The sequence below is a fragment of the Thunnus albacares genome, chromosome 1 (assembly GCF_914725855.1).
Source record: "Thunnus albacares chromosome 1, fThuAlb1.1, whole genome shotgun sequence".
In the NCBI taxonomy this organism is placed as follows: Eukaryota; Metazoa; Chordata; class Actinopteri; order Scombriformes; family Scombridae; genus Thunnus; species Thunnus albacares.
Genome location: NC_058106.1, coordinates 12,401,601 through 12,414,601, shown reverse-complemented (window position 1 = coordinate 12,414,601; position 13,001 = coordinate 12,401,601). Strand labels below are relative to the sequence as shown.

General features: G+C 36.9%; 2 protein-coding genes across 5 annotated transcripts in view; one reads left to right on the top strand and one right to left on the bottom strand.

Moving 5' to 3' along the window:
- Positions 1–6: 6 nt before the first annotated feature.
- dpep2 (dipeptidase 2) lies at positions 7–7,253 on the top strand. Of its 4 annotated transcripts, none has more exons than XM_044332783.1 (11): positions 7–236; positions 756–916; positions 1,050–1,176; positions 1,297–1,426; positions 1,820–1,970; positions 2,693–2,762; positions 3,582–3,758; positions 5,126–5,210; positions 5,307–5,382; positions 5,954–6,089; positions 6,591–7,253. In XM_044332783.1, exons 1-11 carry the CDS (start codon positions 168–170, stop codon positions 6,801–6,803), a joined length of 1,395 nt encoding a protein of 464 aa, XP_044188718.1. In that variant the 5' UTR covers positions 7–167; the 3' UTR covers positions 6,804–7,253. The 4 variants fall into 4 exon arrangements, with proteins under 4 accessions (XP_044188718.1, XP_044188806.1, XP_044188652.1 ...); XM_044332871.1 differs by having other exon boundaries at positions 9–197; XM_044332717.1 differs by having other exon boundaries at positions 14–219; positions 759–916.
- Positions 6,836–13,001, bottom strand: part of slc12a4 (solute carrier family 12 member 4) — a 25,028-nt gene continuing 18,862 nt past the window's right edge. Inside the window, exons 17-24 of the mRNA XM_044332557.1 lie at positions 12,250–12,418; positions 11,386–11,581; positions 10,817–10,986; positions 10,271–10,402; positions 9,762–9,869; positions 9,331–9,518; positions 9,009–9,142; positions 6,836–8,900 (exon numbers count right to left, since the gene is read on the bottom strand). Coding sequence (XP_044188492.1) covers positions 8,809–8,900; positions 9,009–9,142; positions 9,331–9,518; positions 9,762–9,869; positions 10,271–10,402; positions 10,817–10,986; positions 11,386–11,581; positions 12,250–12,418 — 1,189 coding nt within the window. The 3' untranslated portion in view covers positions 6,836–8,808. The remainder of the gene's footprint in view (positions 8,901–9,008; positions 9,143–9,330; positions 9,519–9,761; positions 9,870–10,270; positions 10,403–10,816; positions 10,987–11,385; positions 11,582–12,249; positions 12,419–13,001) is intronic.

The window sequence follows — 13,001 nt, the reverse complement described above, 5'->3', positions numbered from 1 at the left end:
TTGGCCATTCCAATGACTCCAGCGAATAAATGTTTGATTGTACCTATATGTATCTGACATTTTCCCGACAGGACTTGAATGCAGCACAGCACGGCTGCCAAGTTTTGTGTAGGTTTGGTTTACATTTGTCTGCTGGGGCGTAGAGCTGGAAAGTTCGTACTGTTTGCATGCAGTTGTTCAACAAGGTGGTCAAAAGGGTGGGTTCAAACGACTTGGCAGGTAACTCTATTGTTGTTGTAAGTTGTTGTTTTTTTTAATGAACATTTAAAAAAATGTTGAGAATGAACGTGTGTTTGTGCGTTTCACTGTCCAGTGGATATTTTTGTTATTTAGCTATCAAAAAAGCTAATAGTTCAATATTGCTGTAGTCTGTCTCTGTGTGACTTACTGCACTGTGTCAAAATACATGAACTCATCATGCATTTTATCTTATCACCGTTATAGTATAGTGAAAGATAAGTGAAAGATAACGTTACAACAATCATTAACGCGTAGAAAAGCGATATTTGTGTATGTTTTACACAACCACGAGGCACCTATTTGATTTGTATCACTATGAAATCGGAAGATTAACGGGAGAAATAACCAATCGGAGGCACAATGGGAGAAAGGGTAAAAAAAATAGGGAGACATGGAGTGTTGGCAGTGGTGTTAACTATATGGTTTCTAGTGTGTGTGTGTGTGTATGTGTTTGTGTGTTGAGCTGCATCTGTTATCAGGTAACTATAGTGCACTGGTCTGTTTTCTCTCTCCAGAAGATGCACTCTTGGAAAACTGTAAGAAGTGCTTCACGCAGCCTCTGGATGAACTCCCTAAGTCATCTAGTGGTACTGTCCTCCCTGTGTTATTTGATATCTGGATACTCTGAGAGAGACAGAACACATGACTTGATGACCAGATATCCTCTTATTGATGGGTAAAGCATGTTTTGTACTGTCATTTCTATCATACAGGTGTTACCTTCCTGGAAATAAATTAATGGAATCAAATTAAAATGCCTCTTCAACCGTTTCGTCCTATTTTCCTCACACCCTCTCTCTCTCCGTTAGTCATAATGACCTAGCTCTCCAACTGAGGATACTTCATGACAATCAGCTGAGCAAAATTGACCTTCATAATGTCAGCAAAGTGGCCACAGACATCAACCGTCTCAAAGCAGGCCATGTGCAGGCACAGGTATTATAACTTAATCAGTCAGTCTTGACACGTGTATTCTTAGGTGTGGTTTGTCCCACTTCATGCATGTAACTTAAATGCCTCCTCCTCTCTTGTGTAATTTCCCTGCTCCTTTGTCAGATGTTTGCAGCCTATGTAATGTGTGGGGCACAGGAGAAGGATGCTGTGAGGCTGACCCTGGAACAAATAGATGTGGTCAGACGCATATGCACTGAGTACAAGGACTTTGAACTGGTCACTTCTGCCCAGGGTATAGTACACCTCAAGCTTTGACTACAGGCTAGCTACTTACAAATTCACCTATATAGATTTTTTTTAAGTGACTGACTTAAAAAAAATACTGTTAATTATCTACATATATGGTTCACTTTGCATTGTGTTCAGTGTTGTTTACATCCATGTTTTTGTTTGTTAAGAGTCAATGTTCTTATTTACAGTCCACATTTGGGAAAAAGAGAAAATGATATTATGATAAGAAGTCGCAATGTTACACTCAAAAAATATAAAATGTTAGCTTTTTTCTGAGTTAATGAGAAATGCAATCCTATAGTAGCTGACTGCTATTAGCTTGGGTGGAGTCATATATTTCCAATAATGCGTGTACTGTACAGTATGTGTTTTACATTTGTGTTTGTTACTGCAGATCTGAAGAATGCTGAGATGAAACATAAGATAGCTTGTCTAATAAGTATTGAGGGAGGCCACTCCATTGACAGCAGCCTGCCAGCCCTGCGGATGTTTTACCAGCTTGGAGTTCGATCCATGGCCCTCACACATACCTGCAATACACCCTGGTAATGAGGAGATTTCATTTGCAGTGCTTTATTTTAATTGCAATGTTATTTACGATTTGGATGTACATATTTGTTAAAATAAAAAACAATCTTTTTGCTGTTAAAACATACATACACACACCTTTCTCTGAATTTTAGAGAGGTGACAATGTCACTATGACATTTGGGGTCTTTTGAAGAGAGAGATATACAGGAAGTGGGCATTAGTGATGGCCACATGACAGCAGTTAATCAGTCAGGGATACAACAAAACAGGATATCCTTTAACAGACACATCTGTAGCTGTTCTGTTTATCACTGTATAACATACAATGTTTAATTTTTTTGCTATAATTTTCTCTTACATTGTTCATTGGCTCAGACTGGTGTAGAACTACTATCTAGGCCATTGCTGCTAAATTGTAGAATAATTCAATGGCTAGTCATTGATGTGTGGTTTCCAGTTTAGGAAGCAACTTTCAAGGAAGTGAAAGGAATAATAAGCCAGACTTAATATGAAAATGCTTTATTGGGAGACTGTATGGAAAGGTCAGATGTGTTTACATTTCTTTCCCTCTATGCAAATTAATCTGTATTTGTACTCTCTTTGAAACTTGACATCACATGTAGATGAATACGCCCCAGCTCTCAGAGGGAAAAAAAACGCAGCCCCATTCAGATGCCCATATATAGTAATGACATGTTGATGATATATGGTTTTGACATATTATTTTCTTATGCAGGGCTGAGTCATCCTCAAAACTTTATAATGTCTATCAAAGACGGAACACCAGCTTGACACTCTTTGGGAAGGTAAGCTTAAATGAACTACATAACTGTTTTAATTTATCACATTCCACAAGGCAGTGTGTCAGCATGTTTGCAGACTTTTACTGGCCTTTTTTGGTAATGTATTTGAACATATTACTTTCAATATATTTATGATAAAGAGTTTTATTTAAAAGAGAGAAACCCATCATTTGAACAGTGACTACTGATTTGTGTATATTATATTGTATTATGTGTCCACTCAGAATCTTTAAGAGTTAACTTATTGTGTTCTTAAATATTGGCCAACAAACACAAGGAATTATTATTATTATTATTATTATTATTATTATTATTATTATTATTATTATTATTATTATTATTATTAGTTATTATTAGTTATTGTTGTAGTAATAGTAGTAGTACTCTTAAAAATCCAAAAGTTGAAGATTTGAAGGCTTGAGACCCTCCAGTAATGAACTGTGTTAAAGAAAGTGGACTCCAGCATTAGTAAAATTGGTTAATGCCATGTCATGCATACTAAATGTTCTCTTGATGATAAATTGTTTACAAGGAAACTGATGTAACCCAAATTAGACTTTAACATGTTCTTGCTTGTCAAAGCAATCCTGTTGTAAAAAGGAAACAACCTATTATAAAATCACAAACATCTTTATAAGGCTTTTCCTATTCAGTTGGCCCTCTCAACATAAGCATGTACTTGCTGGATTGTTATCTCTGTGAGTGTGTTTGTATGTGTGTATATGTAACCATCCCCTGCTGTCAGCTGAATTGACTTCCTTCCTTCCTGTAATACTGTAGATGACTGCTTAAATGGATTTTGAATGTGTTTTTTTTTTTGAGGCAGTGGTTAAGGAGATGAACAGACTGGGAATGATAGTGGACCTCTCCCACAGTTCTTGGGGCACAGCCTTGGCCGTGCTGAACCATTCCCAATCTCCGGTTATTTTTAGTCATTCATCTTCTCACTCCATCTGTAACCACAGCCGCAATGTACCTGACTGGCTGCTGCATGAACTGGTGAGAATTCACTGAGTGATTAATTGCTTGCTTGATTAAATAACTATCTGTGCACTCAGGTGATTGATTAATTTAATTTAATTATAATGTATTTATACCTCTGACAAAGAACATACAATATGCTTTCACTGATTTTTTTGTATCAACAGAATATATCAAAAACAGATTTCCACGATTAAACAATTATCCTATTGTAGACTGTCAGGAGTCAGAATAATTGATTTAAAATCCTACGAGTATATTTGCAGAATGTTCCCATATCCTTCATAATTTCCACAACCTTGTTTGCCTCTCATCAATTTCCTCTCTGGTCTCACCATACATATACACAAATATACACAAACATGAAATGTGTGGATTTTAAGTACTTTGTGGATTTTTAATATTTATCTTCCTTGCTTGTAAGGTGGTGATCAAGGAGTCAAAGCTAAATGTACAATTTGACTCATTTTGAATTACTTGAATCAATCAAGTATCAGCTAACTATATATAGTATCAATATAATTTTTGTACTCTGTACTTGTGTAGTCCCCTGCTCTCTTTTCCCCAGCCCTTCTCTGAATATCTCTTTAAGCTGCCATTCGTCTGTGACCTTATTTAGCTTCCAGTTGTTTGCACTAACTCATTACTTCATTGCCTCACTTGAGTCCAGAATATTTGTTTATATAAACTAGGCTTTGCTTACAACAGAGGAGCAATCTCCTTCACCACTAGTGTTTTTTTTTTTATTATTTATCCATAATTACTGACAAGTGTAGTCCCATCCCAGGTTATGATAATTCAGTCTTTTTCTCTTTGTTTCTGCTGAACACAACTTCCAGTAATGCATATTATTGATAATATTATATTTGGCTTGAAATCATATCTCTGTGGGGGATTGATTCCCTGCAACACAGGAAAGTGGTGTGTGTGTGTGTTGGCTTCTACTCTTGGAGCAGCACATTTCCTGAAGAATTTTCTATGTAATGGAATCACCCAGGTCCAATGTACTGCTGATTATTCTAAATGTTTATTTCAGTATACAATTAGAAACATCCATTGAGCATGCAAAAGGAGCTAAGGTATAGTGTTTTAAAACCCTTCTGCTTCCAAGCTAAATTATTTCTCTTGTTTGCATCAGAACAGCACGTTGGCTGACATGTAAAACAACAATCTGTTGCAGTATATAAAGACTGACTATCAATAAACTGTAGGAACATGGATATATTTCTACAACTTAACCTCAACCCAACTCTGGCCACCTCAGATCTCTCATGAGCGAGCATGTTTCTCATTATGTATAAACCTGATGTTCATCACATCATCTCTACATACAGTATGTCTTCTTTTTTACTAGACTTGGCAGTGACTGTTGTGTTGTGTTTCAGAAAAAGAACCGAGGGTTGATCATGGTGAATCTCCACGATAAATTCATTTCCTGCAGTGATAAGGCCAACATCTTTGATGTGGCTGGTAAGGCATCAATCTTTTATTTTTGGTTATGAAGTCAATCTGAACTTTATTTTTTATATATCTCAGATTCTGTATTATTCCACCTGGGTTTTACAGACCATTTTGATCACATTAAGAGCGTGATTGGAGCTGAGTCGATAGGAATCGGAGGGGACTTTGAAGGTGCTGTGAGGTAAGAAATCTTCACCAGCAAACACAACTGATAGATAACTACAGTACAATCACAAGTGAAAGGCAAACATCAAACCTACTGTAAAGGTCTTAGTGCTTCTAGATAACCAAAATAAAACAAAGCACATGCCAGTGGGGTACACACCTGTCTGTGGCACTCTCAAGACAACATATTTCTAAGGTTGTTGTTGAACCAGATCAATTTTGTGCTTTTGTTAGCCTGTCATGAGATAAGCAATTTGGCTGTCAACTGTCAACAGACTGAAAAATGGTTAAAAAAAAATCAATAATGTTGTCCTGCTAACAGGCATAAAGAGAGGCTGTTACAATAGCTTTGCTGTAGAATATTGGGCATCAAATCTGTTTGTTCCTTGTATACAGAAACAAACTGTTTCAAACAGGAATGGCACAAAATAAATAGTACTGAAGGTCTAGACTTTCAAGTGTTCATTATTATTATTATTATTACTTCTATTATTCATAATGACAAGTAATGTATTAAGAACACCAAAACTTGTCAAAATGAGCCAAAATAAATATTGTGAATAAAAATACGCCCTTCCTTTCAACAGCTTTCCCCAGGGGTTAGAGGATGTGTCAAAGTATCCTGCCCTTATCCAGGAACTTCTGCAAAGGAACTGGACTGAGAATGAGTTGGCTGATGTTCTTCGAAGGAACTTCCTCCGAGTGTTCGAAGAGGTAGAGAGGGTGAGCTAGAAGATTAATATATTTTCTGTCAAAGAACTGCCTTCTGTAATAAATTAGGGGAATGTAATTCAAGTCTTGGCTAAAGGAGCAGTTCAGCTTCAGTATAGAGAAGGATAGAAAGGCTGTATATTTTGCAGAAAATGTTATTGCTATCATGTATTATGTCATTAGTGTGTATCAAATATTTGACTGTATATGTAGCACTTTTCCAAAAACAAAAGGCATTTTCCTGTCCTGATATTAATGGACACTAACCACCTTGTTTCACACCACAGTATTCAAGAATTTGTGGGTATCTTTGAACTCTTTTGACCAAAATCACATTTTCAGATTTAACAATTACCTTGTCACGTTGATTGGATACTAATTAATGTATTATTCATAAAATGCTTTCAGACTGTAGGTTTGAATTATTTTCTCCGTAGCACAGACTAGTTTAAAAGTTTCAGTGTTTTATGTACTGTATTTCCTTTTTCTCTTGTCTCACTGTATTTTCTGTAGGTCCGTGATCAGTTGAGCTTGAAGCGTCCCAGTGAGGAGCAGATCCAAATAGAGGAGGTGCAGAATCCCTGCAGGCTTGTCCTCAGACCTCCTCCTATCCTGAGAGTGGTGCTCTCTGGTCAGAGGTCCTCCTCTAGAGCCCAACATGGACTACCTTGTCTGCTAATCTTGGCCATAGTTCTGCTGCTTTCCAGCATATTTATCATAGAATGAACAGTTAGAAACTCAGTTCAGCTGCACCTTGTTTTTTTTTTTTAAAGTGTATAATTTTAATTTTCTATAATATAAAAAAGGAGAGCTTAATGACTTTGCTATAGCTATTTGTAGGTCATCACAGCACTCCACAGGTCAGTAAGGATAAGGGGAGGTTAATCATCTCACCACCAGTGGAAAAAAGATCATTAAATGTGTAGACCAATTTGTAATTTAAATGACAATTACTGAATATACAGAATATACTTTATATACCGACTGATCCTCTGGCTTTGAGATATATCCTCTGAAAGGCATTTAACTCATTTTGGGATTTTATTTATTATATATTTAAGTTGTTGCTGAATTTCTTGTCCCTATGCTAGCATAATCTCTATAAAAATGCATGACATGAAGGAGAATAATGGCACTGAATAAAACTCCAGAGATGGAACTATAAATTGTTTGAAATCTGCATTTTTAGTTGTTGTTTTTTTTTCTATTGTTAACCAGTGAACAGATTCATTGCAACAACTGGAGGTGAGGTCACCAGGCCGAGGTTAGATAAGGTGAATTGTCCGGTAAGGCCAGGCAAAGAACGATTTGATTGAAATTTACAATGATGCATTATCACACGATTATTTATTGCTATGATATTACTTCGAGGTAATTCATGAAAACCTTCAACAAAATAGTCAGCGGAGAGCAGTTTATTAATTGATGTTTTTATTTTACCTTACAGCATAATAAGATGTTGTGGAAGTTTACAAAACATAGTGTGTATTTTAGTGTGAGCTATTTTCCCATTTGGCCAAACAAACAACTGTCGTGTTGAGATTCAGATATAATACTGTATTGCCATGTAGTTGATAGGAATTTGCTTCGGTGAGCTCACACTGATGTTAATTTCTACACCATGTGCACAATTTTCACATAACCACAGCGTTTTTAAGCCTCATAGCTCTTCAATAGTTAATATTCATAGCCTCACTAAAATACTGCCAACATAAAGCCTCCATTTAATTACTGAAAGTGTACATTTGGATTTCTGGAAAATTACATGACATGATATAAATGGGATAATCCACTCCAACCTATGCTGTTCTGGAAAAAAAAAACAAACGTTAAAAGAATTTAAATCTAATAAAGTTGGGAGCAAACTTGAGGCAGTCTTGGCATTGTGCATTTAGTTTTTGATAACTGCACAGCTTGTCATGGGTTATCCCTTAAATATAAAATACTCTTTACTTGTATATATCATTCAGTCATAAAAAGAAATACTGATCATACTCATCTTAGAAAAAGAGATCTTCACTTCAGCCGCCTTTTTTGTGTACAAATAAGCTTTTCAGGTTTGTTTAAAAAAAAAAAAACAAATGTAACAGGTAAAAAAAGTTATTCATAAACAGTTTTTTTCACTCATCAACAATACAAATATCTGTCAAAAAAAAATCATAAATTATAACTATTTTTAAAAACTTGCTTTATGATCTCTGGCATCCACATTTACATACTGGAGCATTGTGTTCATTATCTTCAGTAACATTTTCTTTTACCTCAGTGGGGAAACGTTGAAAGAATAAATAAATAAATACAGTGTGCTTCCATAATCAAAGAGCTGTTTTAGATTAAAGGTTGCGAAAACTGTTCTAACAACATGTGTACTTCTCGGGGTGTAGTAGTGTAGTTCTGTCTGCCAAATTCTCAAAGATAGGTTCACCTGTGACAAGGTATTTGTTACCTATGAATAAAAAAAAACATTAACCTAAAGTCCGTGTTTGACAGTTAAACAGACAAGCATTGATTTCTGAGGGAGAATAATAACAGCTTTGATTTGTAAAGAATGGTAGAACATAGATGGATATGTACACTAATGTGTCCCAATATTCTACAAGTAGAGAATAAACCACTTTTTTTACTCAAAAAGAGTCAATATCATGCATCTGCCAAGAACTTTCGCGCAGCAGAGCGTGTGCTGCCTCGATCTTGCTGAGGCAGAGACCCTGGTATAGCAGTTTTTAATAGGTCATGAGTAGATAGTGATGACCTCCCGACCTCCACCTCTGACTAGCAACACTCTTTCCAAGCCCTCAGTCAACACTTCCAGAAACTCCATATCTGAGGTAAGGGTTGAGAAAAAAACAACCCAACAATAGTGTACTCACTTTTTATGGCATGTGAATTATGCAAAATGCCCTTTTGATTTATCAGATTGGCAAAGGATACAGTTCTCATCTCCATCTGTATTTCGAGGTGGTCCTGGCATGTTGAGCAGCACTAATCGAGCATCGTGGGACCTGTTTACTATTACCTCATTCAGCTTCACAGCTGTATGCATTCGCCGCACATTGGACTGATCCCTGGAGTAGAGTAAAGGGGGGGGGGGGGGTTCACAAAGTAAAATGTATTTGTGCTAATGACAAACTTTTTGAACTACTTCTAAGCAAGCTTTCACTGAAGAGAAAAAAACATTGTAACGTAATGCTTCAGCATTACATGAGAGGCGGGGTAAAGATGAGTCATGCTGAAAAAAATAAATGTGACTCACGGTTTGAGGCTCATTAGTTCTCTAAAGTTCTCGGGTGCGTTGTTTCTGTTCCTCCTCTCAGCCTCACACTTTTCTCTTGTCCACGTCATCTGAACCTTCTCTGGAGGAGCCTCCACCACCTCCTCCTCCTCGTCTGAGTACAGACTTCCCATACGCACTAAAGAGTGTCTGTCCTTAACCAGCTGTGCCTGCAGGAGCCATGAGAATAGTATGAGGCAAGCTTGTCAAAATGCAGGATTTACTCTTACTCATAGCTAATTATCAGAATTAATGTTGATCAGGTTAAATTCCCACATTGTGCCATTAGAGACAACCAGTAGTGATTCCAAACATGAAAACATTTCAGTGATTTTGCATGCATAATATGTTTCATGAGTTGTTTAAGCTTATTTTCAGGAACAAATGTAACACACACAAAAAAACAAACATACCTCTCTTTGTCTCTCTGCACTTGACAGCCTCATTTGCCTCAACATCTGGGACCTCTGCTCCATCATTAACGTCCGCTCATAGGTGTACGCTGAGATGTCACTGTCATGCTGAAATCCCATTTGACAAACATAATTTTAGTGGTTATTTCAACCACAACAGAATGAATGAAAAAGTAAATTGATAAAAGAAAATGAATTCATGTTCAAGTGTTTGTCTTTCTGTCTGTGTGGATGGGTATCTGCTCATATTATCAGACAAGTTGAAGCAAGCAATGGGTTCCTTTTTTCAACCCCCATTTTGTTTGGAACAGATAGTACATTTTTTGTCATCTTGTAGTGAGCAAAGTAACGTGTTTCGTTGCAATATACTGTAGTTGTCATGTGGTTTAGGTTACAACTTTTATTACTTAAAAAACTTTTATGAAATATATTTTGAGTTGTCCCTTGCCTTATAAAGCCCTGTTTAACCCTTGAATTTTTATTAGTAGTTGTGTAACCGGAACTCTTACCATCTCTACCACTTCCACCTCAGCCTCGATTCTCAGCTGGTAGAGGAACGTGGCCAGATCTTTCTTCATCTGGATGCTGTTGTCATCCATCTGGGCTACAGTGAAAATGCGCATTCTGCATTTTCTCCAAACCTAAAATGCAAATAAAACCATGGTATTGCCACAAGTGTAAAAGCATGTGCAACACTGAATGGGTGTAAACATAATTACCTACAGAAAGCATATTTTGAAATGAAAGTTCTAAAAAGTTTGTTCCAAAGGGAAAGCCCCAAATGATATCAACTAAAACTAACCAAGTTTGGGATTACTACATTATGTTTCTTTTGTTTTTATTAAATCAAAATCAAATGAAAATTAAGTTATTTGTATAATAATTTTTTAACACATATTATGAATTTGGTCTCATTTTTATGTTTTTTTAAATATAAAATATTAAAATTCTGAAAAGAAAATGTAAATGGCAATGAAACAAACTCAGCACACTGCATCCTCCGGTTGCTCAGTGGAATAAAACTCAAAGATATACGATAAACTTTGTCATCTCACTTTATGCTGTTTGAGCAGGAAAGGCAGCAGCATCAGCATTCCCCCATCATGGACAATCCACCACACATCAATGTTGCCATCTGTGAAGCGTTCATGGTTGCTCGGGTAGAAGGACACATTTTTTGGCACCATTAGTGCCAGGTGGGCCGCTGTGGTGCAGCGGACTGTGTCTGAGTAGAGATGAAAACATGAAGAGTGAGATATTCACCTTTTCACTATTAATAGTTTAAATGAAGTTAACTTCACAGTACAGGTACAGAGGTTATACAATGACATCATGAGAATCACACTGCAGTTATTTCTTTATCAGCCAGAGGAAAACTATCACAGAATTTATTTGAACACCCAAAAAGTATATTCACATTACTGTCACCGTGGTTACTGTAACTACAAGTTCATAATGTTGAGGCGTTTGTTAAGCACATGAAAATTTGTCATGACAACTACATACATTTCTGTAAATAGTATACAATCAAAGTTGATTCGGGGTTGCAGTCATGTGATAGGGATGTCATACTGCAATTACTGATGGGGCCTTTTAAGTGCCAGTATTTCATTTAGACTCTTACTGATAAAGGTCTTCCAGGCACGAGGGTCCTCACTCTGCCTCCAGCCGTACGGCCAGCCCATCACCACAGTGTTGTGCTTCATGCCCCCCAGACCACACGACTGGATCAAATGGACAATGCCCTCCCGCACTTTAGATGCCACCACGACCTGACAGAAACCCTTGACCCGCTCGATCTCCATCATATTCTTAATGGCCTGACAGGAAAAGATATGCAGAATTAAGTTTAATCCATGGTCACAATAAGAAGTAAGTAGATAAAGCATATTTACATAATTATAAACCGCAATACATAATGCTTAAAAATCCTACATCTGATAAAACTGATCATAGTGCATGCCTTGAATGTTCATCATAATGACTTGTATTGCAAAAAACAACTGTTCCACAGCTGAAATTAAATTAGTACACGCTTTACCTTCACTACCTCCCTAGAGAGCACTGCTCTGTTGATAACTCCAGTGCCTGAATATTGGCAATCAAGGATGAGTAATTAATTTCTCCAGTTATTGTCACATAAACAAGAGCAAACTTTGCTTCACTTGTTAAATTCTTTACCAAACACATCACATTATGAAAAATGTTCCTGCATCAATCGCTTATTTTATCTGAAATGGCTCATTGGCAACATGCTGTACTTCTAACAACAAGCTGTTTCGAGCCATGCCCATTGATTACAAGACAAACACTAAAAAACAACTGCCGGTGGAGAAATGTAACAAAAATATAAAATTCACAGTGATGTATGCTTACGCTTCATTGTGCTTTTCAAATGATAAAAGGTGTTCATTTATAACAATTAGTTGCAATACACTCAGCAACATAGCACAATAGAGTACAATATACATCCCTTTCCAGTATTTACCTGTTCAGCTGCCTGCATTTCCCCATAGCTGTCCAGGAAGTTGCCTTGGATGACAGAGCCCACAATGGTCAGACCCTTTCCTGCCTTCAGCTGCGAGGCAAACGTCAGCAGTCGGGGATATTTAACATGGAGGTCCTCATCCAGCTTCAACAGCACCAACAGCTGAGGTCTGTAGAGTAACAGACAGATAATATGAGACAAAGGCCAACTTCAAAGTGTGTCTTTAGATCCACTCTTAAAACACTGCCACCCGAGTTTGGAGAAAAATTATTATTTATTTTTATTATTATATTATTTTCATTGGTTGCTTTTGCATATATACACACTGTTGTCAGTACGTGTTCCAAGGTCATGGGTCTCCCTTTATGGTCTCTGACCAAGCATATACAGGAAATGTACTATTCAGAAGGCAAGTAAAATCCTTCATGAGTGACCCCACATACATAACGCTCCAGGCCTTCAAGTGGCTCCCCTCTTGCTGACATCTGTGCTAGAGTTGTAGAACAGGAGATGGGCAACTTTCATACCATTTGTCCATTGATCTCTGACCCCTCCTCGTAGTTGTTACGATACATTCTGCTAATATGCACTTTATATTTGCATATACTTTTTAGCATCTTAAATATTTATTATATTATTTCATCCTATGTCTTATTGAGATATATGTCCATGTGTGTGTGCTCTGCTGCATATACTTTTTAATTGCACCGCAAGGGATGAATAAAGTTGTTTGAATAGAGTTCAATTGAAAA